The 17,132-nt window shown below is 38.2% G+C and overlaps 1 protein-coding gene across 6 annotated transcripts in view; it reads right to left on the bottom strand.

Annotated features, from left to right (window-relative positions):
• The window catches only part of LOC133532282 (cilia- and flagella-associated protein 410), a 43,521-nt gene extending 26,561 nt beyond the window's left edge, over positions 1-16,960 (bottom strand). For all 6 annotated transcript variants that reach the window (XM_061870884.1, XM_061870885.1, XM_061870883.1 and 3 more), the window contains exon 1: positions 16,747-16,960. In XM_061870884.1, coding sequence (XP_061726868.1) covers positions 16,747-16,826 — 80 coding nt within the window. In that variant the 5' untranslated portion in view covers positions 16,827-16,960. The remainder of the gene's footprint in view (positions 1-16,746) is intronic.
• Between the last annotated feature and the right edge of the window lie 172 nt (positions 16,961-17,132).

Raw genomic sequence — 17,132 nt, forward strand, 5'->3', positions numbered from 1 at the left:
CTAATAACGTAATCTTTTGTTATAAGAACCACGCTATGAATTCTAGACACGAGCCGTCTGTCGTAGGAAAGACGCGGGCCGTCTGTAAAGTCCGAGCACTCACCTCTGGTTCGGTGCCAAAATGTTACATGAACCAACTACGCCCTATATTGCTTAAGCAGCTATAAGTATTTGCTTTTTCACAACGAAAACCTGTAGGTAGATCCAGAGAGCTTTAAAGTCATCAAAGGCACAGTCAGTTAACATGCGGGATAGAAAATTGAATGAACTATAAGGTAAGGACTTTTTTTTTTGACGTGCCATATCTTATCTGAATCGAATGAAAACATCAGAATTCTTGACAAAATCTAGGTTTGAGGTAGCGAAGAGCTCACCTCCCTTGGGCTGCTATAGAGATGGAAATAAACTATTTTTTTTTTTTTTTTTTTTAAAGTTGTCTTAAAAATAAAAAAAATAAAATTAGTTTATTTACCAAAAATTTTACAAGATTTCCTTAACCTATGACTGCCACACTAGGCTATGCCTGTGTTGTGGAGTGCCTGTACTTGATCGATGACGCTTTCTACGGCCCAGATCACTACATTCTTGGCTTTGTTTCGTAATGCTACAATTGTCTGAAAGCATTCGTTTTGTTACACAGTGTTCTGTATATACGTAGTACTATTATCTATTCAGTAGTAGCGAAGACGCCGAACCGTCTACGAAGGCCGAGCGCTCACCTGCCTTGGGCTGCAGCCAACTTGATCGATGAACCCTCCTACGGCCTAGATTATTACATTCTTGGTTTTGTTTCCACACTCACGTAACACTTCTGCAGTTGTATGAAAATATTACATGAATTACTACAACAAAAATCTTAACCGACCTAAAAAAAAATTAAATATCATTTCATTTCACAGGCAACTACGGCCCATACATACATACCTTACAAAATAACATACATACAATAATAAAAATCTTAAAATCTAAAAATCATTCAAATCATTTCTGTTATTGCTCATGTATATGCTTATGTACTAAGAACATCGGAAATGTTAGGATTAGGATATTATGTTGGGTCTGATACTTATAATATCCCATGGCTTAGCATAAAGATGTTACTGTCAATACAAAAATAAAGTAACATAACGTTCGTAAGCGACACTTCTGTTTCAGTTAACCCTTAGACCGCCAAAGACGTCCACTGCCGCGCGGCTTCAGCCCAATATCAACCTTAGTGCATTCCGTCTAGGTTCACGATGGCGCGCCGCAGACGATAGCCGAGGCGTTCGAAGGGTTAAGCCCTTGATAGTCCAAAACTAGTACTTAGTCAACAAACAAGCGTTATTAAAAGCCCTATCGCCTCAGCTGACGAGGATCGATCACGGGCGTGGCTCAAAGTTACCTTAATTATTGAACAATATTTACAGAACTATTCTTATTTGAATAAAGGAATATCTATCGGTAAGCCACACTAGTGGACTACAGTTTCAGTTAAACCTTTGGCATACCAAAGGTTTAACTGAAACTGTTTAGCCTAAAGCGTTATTAATAGCCGTATCGCCTCAGCTGACGGAGATCGATCACGGGACCGGGGAAAATTGACCTGAATTATTGACCAAGGACGCGAGGTGAACATGTAACGGATATGTGAGAAGCCACCATAAAGACGTCATCGTCTCCAAGGACCGCCACAATGATCGACACCTTCATCAGATGGAGTCCAAACTGTCCAAAGTAGATAGTGTCATGATTTATTTATGTTTACATTTAAGATAGCAGTTAAATAATAATTATACTATGACAACATTATTATGTTACCCCGATTAATACAGGGGTAGTTGGGAAAATAACATTATACTGTTGGCAACACGGTAAATGTTGGACAGGCTCGTTCACTTGGGTTGAGGCCGTCAAAGAGGACGCATCGTAATGAACTGGTTAGGTCAGAGTACCTGCAAGTATCCCGATTATTGTAGTAGTAATAGTTTAGAGTAACCATGCGAGAAGAAGCACCATAAAAGATAGATAGATAGAATATACTCTTTATTGGCACACCTCAGTAAAAGATACAGCTTAAAGAAAAAACAATTGATTAGTGATAGAGGCAGACAACAGGTGGTCTCATCGCTAAAGAGCGATCTCTTCCAGATAACCTATTACCTAAAGTAATTGAAGGCTTACCGCTAACATCAAAAATCTAAACTCTGTCGCTCCAATATGTAATATATATGTAAAAGAGATAAAGTGACAAATGGCAGATGACGTAATTTCAAAGTTCACAAGTATAATACGGCCTATGGCCGTTCACAAGTATAATCTATGATATCACCTCCAAAATGTTGCCCTAGACTGCTCTAAAGAACAAAAAAACGACACGTTGTTATGACTCTTTGATCTTGTGTCCGATTATAGATAGGCCGAATATTCGTAAGTTTTCCAGTGTTCATCTCATCGAGGATCGATCACGGTCGCGGGTCAAAGTTACCTGAATTATTGAACAAGGAAGCGAGGTAAAGGTAACTAAAGAATTTTGTTCAGATATTTGTGAACACCAAGTCCGCCCCGATATATTTGATGGCGACTGTACAATATTTATTTATTTATCTGATTAAGCACCCTCGTCGATTAATACAGGTTGGATTAGTATCAAAGTATTCGTATTCGCAACTTGCTTACCTATTGGTTGTAGTCAGCTGTAGATATCGAAAGTGAGTGAGATGAATGGGTGATGTAACTTGCATTCGTGGGCCACCGGCCATCCCACACACTACACCCGGACACGGTCACAACTATTACAAGGGCGTTAGAAAGTGGAATAAGTCGGGGAGAACGAAAACAAACCATCGAACTGATAATTTGACTTTCAGAAGAAATCAAACAAAGCTTTCGGATAGCAACATCAGGGCTCAAATTAAATCAATCGATCAAATACTGCAATACCTATAATGAAATTAGCATGGAGTTCTCTCGCCGTCTCCAAATATAAATCGAAATAAACCAAGTTCATATTAGGTGATAACTTGGGATTAAGGAAAATGTAACATGAAACTACGTGAATGTCAGTCAGCACTCAGCTGTGTCTGTTGACTTAGGACCGACCGGTATAGCCACCCAAAAACCTAGTAAAAGTAGGTAGTAATACTAGTAATTTCCTATTCTATTTATATGTACTACCGACCGAACATTTGTCCGCAAATGTCAGTTTTCTTTATGTTAATGTAGGTCTGTAGGTTTTTGTCGTTTTAATACTCATTTTCCTGACCTACATTACTATCTGGCATCTCCACACTTCCTCGTTTCGTGTGTCGCGCGCGTGCGTGGGCGCAAGAACATGCCAACGAGGTCGTTGTCGGTTTGTCAAAATAAATCATCATTCAAAAGAACGTATGAGCTTTCGTAGTAGGCAAGGCAGAATGTTGCATCAAACGTTCAATGTCCAAAGTAGTTATTAGCAGATTAAACTATTTGCAGTACAACAGCTCGGAAAGGCTCTCTCTATTCTTCAATAACATTTGCTATACATGTGGTCCAATTTTGCTCGCTCGGGCATCAACATCAATAACAGCAAGAGGGGTTACACTTAGGTAATCTTCTACTTCACTTGACTTCTATACGTATTGCTACGTCCTTGTCGTCAATTATTACATTCAGGAACGTGTACCTATCAAACATTAAAGTGTTTTTGTGTGTTCAAGCTCTTTATATGGAATTAGTCGATTTCGTTTTTAGAACATTTTCAAAATGGCGGAGCTATGGGGGTTTGCAAAATTTACAGTTCACTATGAATGTGCATCCTGTGGCATTTTATCTGCGCAACGTGCAGATAAGCCGTTATGTAGTTGAGCAGAACTTATTGAGTAATGATCGGTTCTGTGGAAATCGCTTTCTTAGTGGACAAAGGCGTCTCTAACGTTGCGTTTCCTTTTAACTCTTTGTTAAAGCTTTTCAATGGTCTACAAATAAACGTTTACGATACTTGCTGTCATTTCTAAAGGAGGCATAAAAAATAAATTGAGTGAAGAGTTTTTAGTCAATATATTCGTTCAAGGAAAAGAAATAGGCAGGTTTAAAGTCAGTATCTCCTGTTTAAAAAGTTTAGCCATCATTGGAATACCTAGGTACCTGTACCTACCTACATATTCTGATACACTTCAGACTTCGGAGCAATCAGAGCTCTCTAGAAACTGCTTGTATAAAATGTCCACACAAACTAACCCGTTAGATTACCTATACTGTTGTTGTATCCGTCCCTCCCTATGACGTAGCCAGCCTTATGGGCACCCTTCCGCAGCGGACAGACCTGGGGGACTGTTCATAGGTGGGGGTTTTTTAATATTCTTATTTATGTTTATTATTTTACATTAATAAATGATTCTAAGTCTGATTAGTTTCCTAAATCGTTTATAGACAATTACATTCTGGTGTCCAAACGAATATTCAAAAACAATGAAGTGTTTTATATGTAAAACTTGCCTAGAGCAAAAGCACAGAAAATGAACAGGCACTTTCAAACTTCCAATAAAAGTTCATTACTATCCAGTTTTCCAATATTCGGCACATGAAAAGAATTGATATATACGTATACAAAGTATCAAAAGAACGGAACATGTACTTCGTCATAATGCGGTAGGTGACACGGCGAAAATAAATGGGTCAGAGTAACCGTCACAGTTTACGGTGGACTACATATTACATGTAAATTAGACAGTTAAAATGTCTATTATACTCGTAACTGTTACATATGTTATGTTAATATTTTAAATGTAATTTACATAATGAATGGTGTGGTATAATAGAAATGATGATAAAAAATAAACACAAGTCGATTTTGCAAGGAACCAGTTGACCATTTACTTGCATTTTTTTTTTGTTTGCATTGCATTGTTGCATTAACTGTTCGATACATAATGCACACATAATTTTATCTACACACATATCATAAACCCTCTATGATGCCTTCAAAATCCGTAAATAATGGCCAACATTACGATAAACGGTTTTGTTACAACAAATTTCTTATCTGTGATAATATAGTTATAGCTTCATAATTACATCAAAATCGATTTGGTTATGCATTCAAATTTGGAACATCTCTGAAAAAAAGCAATTCGATTTGACCTCTATTCTACTATCAGTCGAGATGCCTTTTTGTTCGAATCGAAATGAAATGTGAATTGCATACAATTTCGTCATATCTCGCATGTTAGTTTGTATCGAAATGATACGGAAATAGGCCCCCGACTCAAGTTAGTCTTTGAATTAAAAAAAAACTACATGCGTGGAAAAAGTTTTCATTTACCGCCATTTGACGTACAGTTTATCTTTTAATTAGTTTTAAGTATAAAATGAATATGTTTTGTTGTTTTTAAGGTACCTAACTATAGCAAAAACTTCATTCGTTTCTTAAACCCACACTCGTGTATTTTAATGCCTTTTATAACGTATCAGTCACATTAACTACTATTAATAAAATGCTTGATAAACGAAAAATACGACTACCGATACATTTGTTGAATCTTCCAAGTGAAGGCCTTCTTTATAAGATGTTGGTTAAAATATATATCCACTGTATTTCAAATACATCACAGAGCTTCAAACAGTACCTAAAAGGCCTTGACAACAGCAAACCAAAGATGAGACAACTCCTCATTCCTAATCAGAGACTGACCTTCCCGCTCCACTGAGTATGAACTTAGGAACATCACATCAATAAGAATAATGGTTTCATCAGTCCACGTCAGTGACGGTTGAACACGTGGTGACATCATGGTTTCATCAATGTCGATTTCAATCTTGTCGCTTGACTCGCATGAGTCGTACTAAGAGAGATCCCACACTAGCGTCTTCCGAGCGTCGGCGGCTAGTCAACTCTATGGCTGCTGCTCGACGCAACGTTGGCGCAACTGCGCAGTGGCACCATTATCCATAGCACTGACTAGACGCCAACGCTCAAAAGACGCTAGTGTGTGGTGGCCATGAGGCTGCCTTTCCACTCAGGCGGAGATGAGCGAAGATGTGGAGACGTGCGCGGGAACGGGAATCAACCAATAGCATTGGTTGTAATGTAATCCAGCAGAGCGGGCATTTTTATCCCTATTCACCCTGTCGGGTTAGACTGGTTAGAGCGTTCGCGGGCGCCGCGCCGGCACCTGCTGAGTCACGACCAACACACGCGCAGCGGAATGCCTCCCGCCCAAGAAACTGGGCGGCCGGTCCAATATTGGGATAAAATCTTCTCAGGTCAGAGGTCAGAGGGTTAGAGCCGGCGTAGCTTTGACGTTTATAAGCGCGTTGTATTATGCCTCCTTGAAAAATAAACTATCTTTAATGCTCTCTGTGCCCCCGCAGTGTTTGCTTTGCAGTTTGCACTCATCAGTCTCATCATCCACCTTACCTGACAATGGGGAAGGGAATGTAGGCATTTAAATCTCTGTCAAATGTCAATTGCTAATAGCCGCCATTTAGGCAATACTATCGTGCAAATATCCAAGCCTAGTGGAGTGTGTGACGACTCCGGCGGCGCCCGTTGAGTCGCGAACTCACGTGCAGCGGAATGCCCCCCTGCCTCCGCGGTCTTTGCACTCACATCCGTTCCTATGGGGTATTTCATATTTTGATGAGGTTTTGGTCTCGAATTTAGAACTTAAGTCTCCTAAAGCAACCAAGTAGTATTTCAGAGGCAAAAGACAAATATACCTACGTGGATAATCTATGGGTACAGTCGCCATACACTCTATGTAGAGGATATATATACAATCTCTAATTCTCACCAGTAAACAACCATCAGTTTCCTTCTTTTACAGTTTTATACAGGGCTCAAACACAATATATTAAATGAACATATTCGGAGTTGCATATATACCTACAAATCTACAAGTAAAAAAAATCTTATTGCCAATTAAATGTTCAATGACCTAAGTCTATTTCATTCAAGTTTCCATCATGCGAAGTTAGCATAACATCATCGTTACTAGAATTAATGGTATAAATACCAACATCATTTATTGATACAATAAATTACCTAATGATGGGTATAACTTGGATATTTTAGATCAGCAATAAATTCCACGTAATCTTATCAACTGCCGTAAAACTTGTTAACATTAAGAAATAGTAGAAACGTTCAGATAGGCAAGACTTTCAGGTCACTGACCTTTCATCGATTAAGTAAGATTTGGGTCAATCACAATCCTCGTCAGCTCATCAAATAATAGACATTTCTTTACTAACACAACATCGATCTTGTGCTGTGAGGGCGATATGGCCGAAAGCCAACATTGTTAACGAGAACCAAAGTATTTTTACTTCCTTACAGCATAAGATTGCTGTAGTGAAACGCATTTTATTATGAGCAACAGGGATAAAAAACCTTTTTATCATTTTCTTGAATAGCAGCATTCTCTTTGCCTCTCTCTCTCTCTCTCTTATCTTAGGGCGTTATTCATAAAAGTCTGCCAAATCTAACTAACCGTTTATAATCGTTTGCCACCCCGCTGGGCAGGTCAGCTAAATTTATTCTGTCCTGCAACATAATCATACTCGTATATTTTAAGTCCTGTTTATTATTCTCTTTCTCCGTATGTATTGTATAACTGTCTGATACTAAAATAAATAATATTCTATTCTATATTTTCCTCACCTAACTAATATTAAACCGAACTACTTATCCGCGACCTAGTGCTCTTAACCTGAGGCTAACTGAACCGTGTCATGGGAACACATATGTCGTGAGAACGTTACCTGTTATCTGTAGATTAGAGTCGACCAATTATAACAACTCGACTCAGATATTTGACTCAAGTTAAAAAGACATCAAAGATGAGAGCTTGCGACCCTTTTTGAGTTCAGTATTGTTCAGACGTCAGTCCTGAGATGAGATCTTTTTTTGGAGAGTGACTCAAAATGACTTTTATAGACTTCGTTATATATTCTGAAGTTTCTATGTTTTCTACATCATCTTTTGTTTATCTACACCATGGGTTTTATGTGCGTGTAGCGTGAAGGCTATTTAGATTTGTTGCAAACATGTACCTAGCTCTTGGTTTCTGCAGAAGACTTGTCTCTTGTCTCTTGTCTTGTTTGTGACAAATAAATCATATCCCGTCGAAGATTCTAAAAAATTAGAGTGTAAGTATAAGTCTACAACATGACTTGACGACCGGTCTGGCCTAGTGGGTAGTGACCCTGCCTATGAAGCCGATGGTCCCGGGTTCAAATCCTGGTAAGGGCATTTATTCGTGTGATGAGCATGGATATTTGTTCCTGATGGGTGTTTTCTATGTATTTAAGTACTTATTTATAAAGATTTATATATATTATATATATATAGTTGTCTAAGTACCCTCAACACAAGCCTTATAGAGCTTACTGTGGGAGTTAGTCAATTTGTGTAATACTGTCCTTATAGTATTTACAACATACAATAAACATATATAAAATATGTAACTAACAATATGTGGATCCTAGTTAGATAAAAAGTGTTGGTTACTTGTTGTAAATAGTTATTTACAACAAGTAACCAATAACTCACATCCCATCGCAAATACTAGAATCTAGAAAACTAGAGTAAGTATTCAGGAATCACGAAATTAACCAGATTAAGGATGTAGATTATATTATAAGGTACTATCGATGTCACGACTGAGAGATAACAATAGATTGGTGCACGTCAGGCACCGAGATACGACCTTGCGCTTATCAATGACGCGTGTTACATTACAGCAATGTCATTGCCAAACAGCTAGATCTAACCGCCTGGCCACGACATGGCGCGACTTGCGACAGCGACGGCGACGAGCGAGTGAAACAAAAACAATGCGAAGAAAGAAGCGAGCCACACCACGAGCTATCGCTGCCGGCGGATTTTAGCATCCATACAATAAGGTAATCCATCCCCAATAACAAAGGCAGTATCTATAATTAAATTTTTTATAATACTCGACATGTGTTACAGACAGTAACGACGGTTGTTTATTATTTATTTACATCATGTGCGTGTCTACTTATTCAACGATCCACCCGCCCGGATGAGTACACCGTGTGCCGTGTTATCATTCCCCGCACGCGCCGCTATTATGTGCCATTACCGGCGCACGCACATGCGAACTCCATTCCTCGTGAACAACTAGCTAGTCGGACCAAGATGACTCGGTGTGGCATTAACATTGACAACGTGTGGCGATGTCATTCTTTCATAATACGACGTTTATTAATGACACTCACTTTTTTCTATTCAGTCGGTTCAAAGTTAGCTTAGTTGAACCATAATAGAGAAAATAGCTAGCGAGTGAACAATCCACGCCAATTACATCCACGCTTTATCGGCACTGATTTCGGGCCCGATATCGATCGAGCCCGAAATCAGGGCCGATGTCGAGCTAAATAATCGTTATCCGTTTCACGGAATATCAGCACATCCTTAACAATATTTGAAAGTTAAAAAATACTTTGTCTTTAATTGCCAAAAATGTTCAATGTTTGATATTTTTGTCTATGAAAGATTTTTTTACATTTTAAATATTGTTAACGATTTGTGCATATATTTGGTGAAACGGAAAAATAAAAAGTCGGGGCTGATATCAGACCTGATAAAAGTGTGGATGTAATTAGCACTTAAGCTTACATATTTCTTTACTTAGACTCTGAAATCTAAGCAAGATCGCCGATATTATTATGTACTTTAATTTGTACATATCTTGAGGTCAACACAATGCCGAATGCATTGAGTCCACGTTCGATGGGAATCAAAGTTCAGATTAGGTGCTCTAGGGTGTAGGGTTAGCATGTCTACGAATAATATATTGATTTACCCCCTTATTCATAAACGTCTACTAAAAAGTTAACAAGCCGCTAATAATCCTTTGTCCCTTTCCATTATACCAATACGTCGGAAAAAGACAAACGATTATTAGCGGCTTGTTAACTTTAGTAGACGTTTATGAATAAGGGGGTTAAACTTTTATGATTTTCACAAATAAGGAAGTGCAAGACCGGCTGGACGGTTTAGGAAAAATGATTGCGCCAGAAATGTAGGATGACTCTACTCAAAATTAAATTTGTATGATTTGTATGTGATGCGGTAACCCTGCGTGTGAGTAGACAGGGTATGCATACAATCGCAGTCGCACGCGCACGCGGTCGTGCGTCTCCGTCGGTCGTGCGACTCGTGCGTATGCGTACACGGCACGCAGATAAGATCGCAATATCAATGCAGTGACTGTTTCTTTTTACTCCGGCAAGTAATCTAACGTGTCTTCAATCAAGAAGTTACTTTACTACAATAAAGTTATTATGGCAACAAAATGCATTATCTGGAAAACATTTTTGCTTGCAGTAAGATGATACGACCGCCCGACACAATTTGAGTAAATGATCATTCCGAAAACCCATCGATTGTAAGTAATGTGAACTAATGTGCCAGTGGTCAGTCAAGCTCAAGGGTGATGCTTTTAGTCGGCAAGTACCACATTTGTTGTGTGTTCGTGTGTGTGTGTGTGGACATAGTCCCCAATTTTAATGTCTGGATATTAACATTATTGAAAATAATTTTTACTTTGAACGACAACGAATTTACTTTTAACGACCATATTCTTGCAATAATTATGGTCACTGGAACTTTCGTACATAACGTCTATACAAAGGAATAAATAACTTAAACAAGCAAATTCCTTATACAAATAACTACATACTTACATTTACAACGATTTACAAGCGCCCACCGCCGCCCACGGCACCGCAAAAGGAACCGATCGAGCGACGAACCGACTGACTCAGGCTTCAGCACGATCCGACAAACAATATGCTTTCTTTGTTTGCAAATGTGACGTCTGGTTTGGCAAAGAGATGGCGAAATTGAAGAGTATACTGAACTGGTTGTAGTGTAACATCACGTAACATAATGTGTGCAATAAAGGAGAAATGGAAAGACTGCCTCGGGTGAGACTAGAATTTGCGGCTCTGGAAACCGAGAAGACAATTCCCAAAGCCGAGAAGCAGGTTAATAGCTTACTATCGGGCGGCTTGTATGCTTGTTTACCACCGGCGTGGTGGATTAAATATCAGTCAGTAGTAAGAAAATAATTATTCGATCCAACCAATTTCATCTAATGAAGACGGTATTAAACCTACCTACAACAATTAGGCCCTTCAATCTTGTGTGGACTCATCACCTCATCAGCTATGACACCATACCCATAGCCATAGCGGCCGATTCATCCCTATATTTGGGCATGATTTTATCTGCCGCCTACATTGCTGACTTAATTCGCAAACAGTTTTAACTGACCATTTATATATTTATTTTAATATTACTAAATGAGAAAATAAACGAAGATGAATGAAGCCTGAGGAAGTAGATAAAAGTCGTGGGCAAAAGCTCATAGTACTTACGCCTCGTACGTAAATCAAATTCCTTGACTGCACAGTGGATAAAAGACAAGGCTAACATGATTCAATACTTGTTAATTAAATTCAGCAATGATTCTAGTCAGGCCACCGACGTGCGTAGGTTAGTATAGTACATAGTAACAATACCAACATAACAGCACTAAACTGGCCATCGTTGGTGAACCTTAAGTCTCTGCAATATGGTTCGCGAATTGTCAATCAACTGTATTGACGATGGAATAGTCGCCATCAGATATATCGGAGCAGTCAACGTGCTCACAAATATCTGAACACGCCTCAATTGACATGGCGTTAGAGTGCGTGCTCAGATATTTTTGAGCTTCGACTTCCCATATATCTGATGGCGGCTGTACAATAATTAAACTCTATAAGGCTCGTAACGAACTATGATGTTATCACAAGGCAAATCAATCTATTTTGAGCTCTATGCCAATGGAATAGAGTGTTCGATAAATGGTATGTTATAATTGTTTGGAAGAGTGAGGTGGTCCGCTGGTTGTGTTGTGTTTAATGTCTATTAATTAGCGGTTGAGGTGAACAAAGTTAAGTGACGGGAAGTTTTAGTGTTGTTTGTTTCTATTACGTACATACATAAGCGGTTTCTAAATTTTATTCAAAAAAATGTTTTCTTTTTACTTATTTTTGAGGATTTTTCTTCTTTATAATTAACTTTCGTAGATGGATGTTCATTTTACTTTTAGGTGTGAGTATAGTCACGTCTGAAAATATCGGTACGAAAAATGTGCCTAAAATATGTATAAACTACCTTAATATACGGGCAATAAACTCTTGTATACATATTTTCAGACGTGACCGTACAATCGTACATTGACATGTTACATTGAAATCTTCGCATGCGTAGTGCAAGCGTAACCAGCAGAAACTCAATGTTACATACGAAAAAGTCACCCTTTGTCAATACACAAATCAATGTGTAAATCGGGTATTATATGGTAGAGAATGCCTTACGGCATTATGTTCTCCTATTGTACAGTGTGTTTTCTTATGTGCAATAAAAATAAATAAAATATATGGGTATAACGATTCTGATTATCTAAAACCAAAGAAGTAGTCACAATGTTTGATAGTTTGTTTAGGGTCAAGTAAGTCAAGTTAGGTGTGCAGTTGTGCACCGGCCTTGCACCGCTGCAGTTGTATTGCAACTATTGCAACATGACTGGCGATGTGTGTTCGCCTTGTTAGGAGCCGGCTGCGAAGTCACGCGAGTGAGTCACGGTTGTGACAGTACAATCGGGTAGGGGACACAGTATTCTGTAGGGACACAATTAGATCTAAACTAACTATTGTAATTGAGATAAACAACAGTCTATCTCAATTACAATAGTTAGTTTAGGTTAAACCGTGTCGTGCATCGGTCTTGCACCGCTGCAGTCACATTGCACCACAGCCTGTGACTGTTCAATTAGGCTAGGGACACAGTATTCCGTAGGGAAACAATGTTGGGGTAAAAGTTAAATCTTGCTGTGCATGGGGCTTGCATCGCTGCAGTCGCTTTGTAACATGACTGGTGATGTAAGTATATGTTCGCCCTGTTAGGAGCGAAATCACGCGACTGAGTCACGGTTGCGACTGTACAGTTAAAATTATGAATGAATTCATTGATAAAGTGCCCATGCACTTTTACGGCTGATGGTACAATCAAGTTGGTGACGCAGTATTCTGCATGGATACAATATTGGACAACTTTCATTTCATTTTAGTTTGTTTGTATAGGTTAAATCTTGTTGTGCAGCTTGGGATAAGTTCGGACTACATGCAATATTTACAAGTAAAGTAAAAGTGGTATCACTGACTCGTCCGAGAATAGGCCCTTCCCTTTCGAACATTGTGTGATATTTAAAGGCCCTTTCGTAATTTCATATGTAAGGGCTACACCGAGTGGAGGCCCTCCAACACCTGCCAGGGTGTAAGGACAATTTAATTGACAAATAATGGAATCTAAAATGTAGGTACAGTCACGCTCCGTGATTGTTGAGCCATTTAGGGTTCTGGCTAAATTGGACATTCCATAGCTTAAATATTGAACAAACAATTTAGCTAAGACCCAATATGGCATAACTATCGCGGAGCGCTTCGTTATTAAACAGCGCTTAGGAATAAAATTCTGGTAATTTCTCTGGAATTTCGCAAAAACCCTGATTAAATGAATAAACTTCAATCCTTCCTCTTTATGAATCAGCCAAGTGACGTGACCTTGAGTTATTGAAGGATGCCTGTACTGTATGTTCGGCTCACTTCCGGCTACGGATCATAAACTTCATAGCACTCGCTCACCGCGTGGGAATGCACCACTAATAAACCTATCACAAACATTCTGTTACTCCAGACTGACTGGTAACACAATGCAATAAGGTTGGCATGGTTGTTTTGAGTTAAGACTGGGTAATCGTGATTCATGATTTAATAACTTCGTGACCTCTGTAGGTATTACGTCTGCATAAGGTATGCAGTGTACCTATAATAAAACATACCAACTAGTTTATGTTGTGGTGTGGGCACAGTCACGTCTGAAAATATTGATACAGACAAAGTGCCAAAAACACAACCTTATTGCCAATATATTAAGGTACATGTTTTTAGTATGTACTCCTTAGCAGTGTCGGCCGAACGTTCATTGTAATTGACCATTAACCATTACAAATCGAAACGTAAACCGTAACGGACGATCACAGTTTACGGGTCAATTTGTAATGGTTCATTGTCAATTGCATTAACGTTTCAGCCAACACTGGTCCCTAGCGACTTTCCTATTGATTGTGACTGTGACAAGGTATGAAATGGTACTGAAATTAATTCTTTGACCGTACTTGAGTACACCTACAGTACAGTATACTCAAGTACCTGTAGGTACTTGAGTAGTAGATATAATAGGTAAAGCCTAATAGTAAATTAAGTGTAATTTTATGTAGTATAAAATAAACCACATTGGACTTTCATATAGAACATTTGCCAAGCAAACTGTTATTTTAGTGTCTGAGATTAAAACAGGGACAAGGACAGATAGTTAATAAGAATCTATTAATTTAATATAAACCTAAAATGCCTTAAATTTCATGATGTGGAGGCTTTTTATGTCTAAAGTTTATAATTATTATATCGCCCGTGTTACGAATGTATAATGGCCATGTAACCATTACGTAAGAACTGTCCACTTCTACTCCAACATTTTAAGCAAATAAGCAAACTAATATATTTCCACTTAGGCAAAACTTCGAGACACTAATGCGTATTTTACTACCTCGTTTGTTATGGATAGTTTAACAGTCTCTAGGTAATCTTTTTTTGGTGGAACTGCATTTTAACTTCATAACTGAACATATGTACTGTTGAGGGAGCAACATGGGCAGTCACTTTCAGTAATATCTTGCACATCAAAACTCACCAATATATCTGGAACAATCTTATTTGGGGCCATAAGAGTACTTGTACACTGTGCACAATACTATTGTTGCTTCTTAGACTCTGACAACACAACCTTAGTGTATTTTTTTTTAATGTTGGCCTGTAAAGACATTTGTGATCTCGACTTTACAACTAGGTAGTTATACTCCGTTTTTTCAAAATTCCTCATAGGCTCAAGGGCTCTTTCACAAGTCAGTAAAACTTTTAGAGTAACATCATATAGAAACATGAAAAATATACATCAACATTTATATACTTGCTAACCATTTTGTCAACTGCTGAGGCGTTTAATTTACATGAAGCTCACGGACTACACTCTGATTGGAAAGAGAAAGTGTTACACAATATTTGAGATCCACACATTATTCATCTGTGATTCAAAGACTGATTTCACAATCAACTACATTACCTAAAGGATATAACAATATGCCATTAGCTTATAGGCCTTATTTTGAAGAAACATAAAAGTCTTTTTCATATGACCATTATTTATTTTTCAGTGTTCTTCTGAGTGCTCAAGACTTTAAGTAATTTCAAATCTTTTATCATTCAGATAAATCTCAAATTAACAATGTGCTTGTATTTTTTGTTTATTAACACAATTTTATGAGCACTAATTAGTTATTGTGTGTAATTGTGTAGGATGAAAGCTTTCAATTCTGTCTTGTTTTGTGAGATCATTTCATTGTTACTATTTATTTCATTGTATTGGGCTTATTTCAAATCTGCAGGAATATTTTGAAAATCTCAAATATCTACTAAATCAGAAGCATGTTTTACTTTGGCAAGAGTAACCAAGAGCTGCGGTAAAGAAAAGATGCTTACCACAAAGAAATCACCATTACCACTAGAGGTACACTGACACCCCTGTTGCTATCTCTTTTGCACATGCATAATTATATTGCTGTCCCACCCATGATGCCAGCTGTCAATGTAAAATGTGACAGAAATAGAATTATTGGCATGCAATAGAGATAGCAGCAATGTACGAAAATACTTATGGTGAAACCACCTCTTCTTTTTTATGTATTACCATAGGATTAAGTAATTCTGGTTTGGTAGATATTTTCATAATTACCCCAGGTTCAAAATTACCCCAGTGCTTGTTAATCACTCACTCTCACTGCACCCACATTCGAGAATTTCTGTTTTGCCCTATGGTTGACTGATAGAGAATGCCTTAAGGCATTAAGTCCGCCATTTGTACTTATTTATATTGTGCAATAAATTTCAAATAAATAAATAATCTGTAACTTCTGCATTTTGTTGGTAATTCTGGTTCATTGCTGCATACAAAGAAAAGATCACAGGTCAACTCACTTCTAATTATGGGCCATGGTAAGATAATGAAAAGTTCATGGGGAAATTTATTATACTGTCCATTGATTTCTAGCAATCTTGTAATAAATTGGTAACTATTCATGTTTTTATATAAGCTTGCATAGACAAAGTTTTTAATTTGTGAACAACATACATTCTGAATCTTTATTTTTTAGCTGTAGGATAATTTTCTCTGCTTCAAAATATTTATAGTGAAGCTGATAATTTGCTTTGATAACAGTCTAAAATTTGAGAAAAAACAGACCAAAGTAGCCCTAGTCCATGAATGGAAACATCTCAACAGTAAACAAGTGACTCACCTTACACCTCATTCTATTAAGTTTCCAATTAGAATCTACCAATTCGTTCAAACCTCTGTTTAGAACAATTTTTTAACTTAATTTGACCTTAGAATACATTCTACTAGAACTGAGTTTGTCTCAGCTGTAACGCACTGCAACAAAACAGCTGGTTGTACAACTTGTAGAAATCGCGCTAAAGCCCAGGTTCAAGAACAGAGCTCTCGCGACATAACCGCGCTACAATGCAAATGCTCGGCGACCGGAACGCCAATTATCCACGCCGTGCCCTTAATAATACCCTAATAACACTCACCAGCAGTTCAACTTCTTTATAGATGACAAATCCGACTGCTTGGAACGCGCTATCACCATCTCCTCTGTCAAACGAGCCATGGTCACTCACAGCACTTCACTGGTTCAGAGTATAACAACAAACTTAATACAAAACAGGAGGGTGTTCGTTTAGATCGGCGCGAGGTGAGGCATGGCGCTCCGGGTCACGGCAACTTCCAAGCGAGTGCGAATAAAAACTGAAAACAATGCACGGTCGTGACGGTCGACGGCCATCCGTCACTCGCTGAGGGGTATTTTAAACCTTTAACTAGGCTGATAAAACGATGACAAAACTTTCGCCGGAGCAGGAGTAAAGTTAGTTTTTTTTTAAAAACGCTTCAAAACTGTCACTTTTACGTTTTGTTA

This window comes from Cydia pomonella, chromosome 26, assembly GCF_033807575.1.
Source record: "Cydia pomonella isolate Wapato2018A chromosome 26, ilCydPomo1, whole genome shotgun sequence".
In the NCBI taxonomy this organism is placed as follows: Eukaryota; Metazoa; Arthropoda; class Insecta; order Lepidoptera; family Tortricidae; genus Cydia; species Cydia pomonella.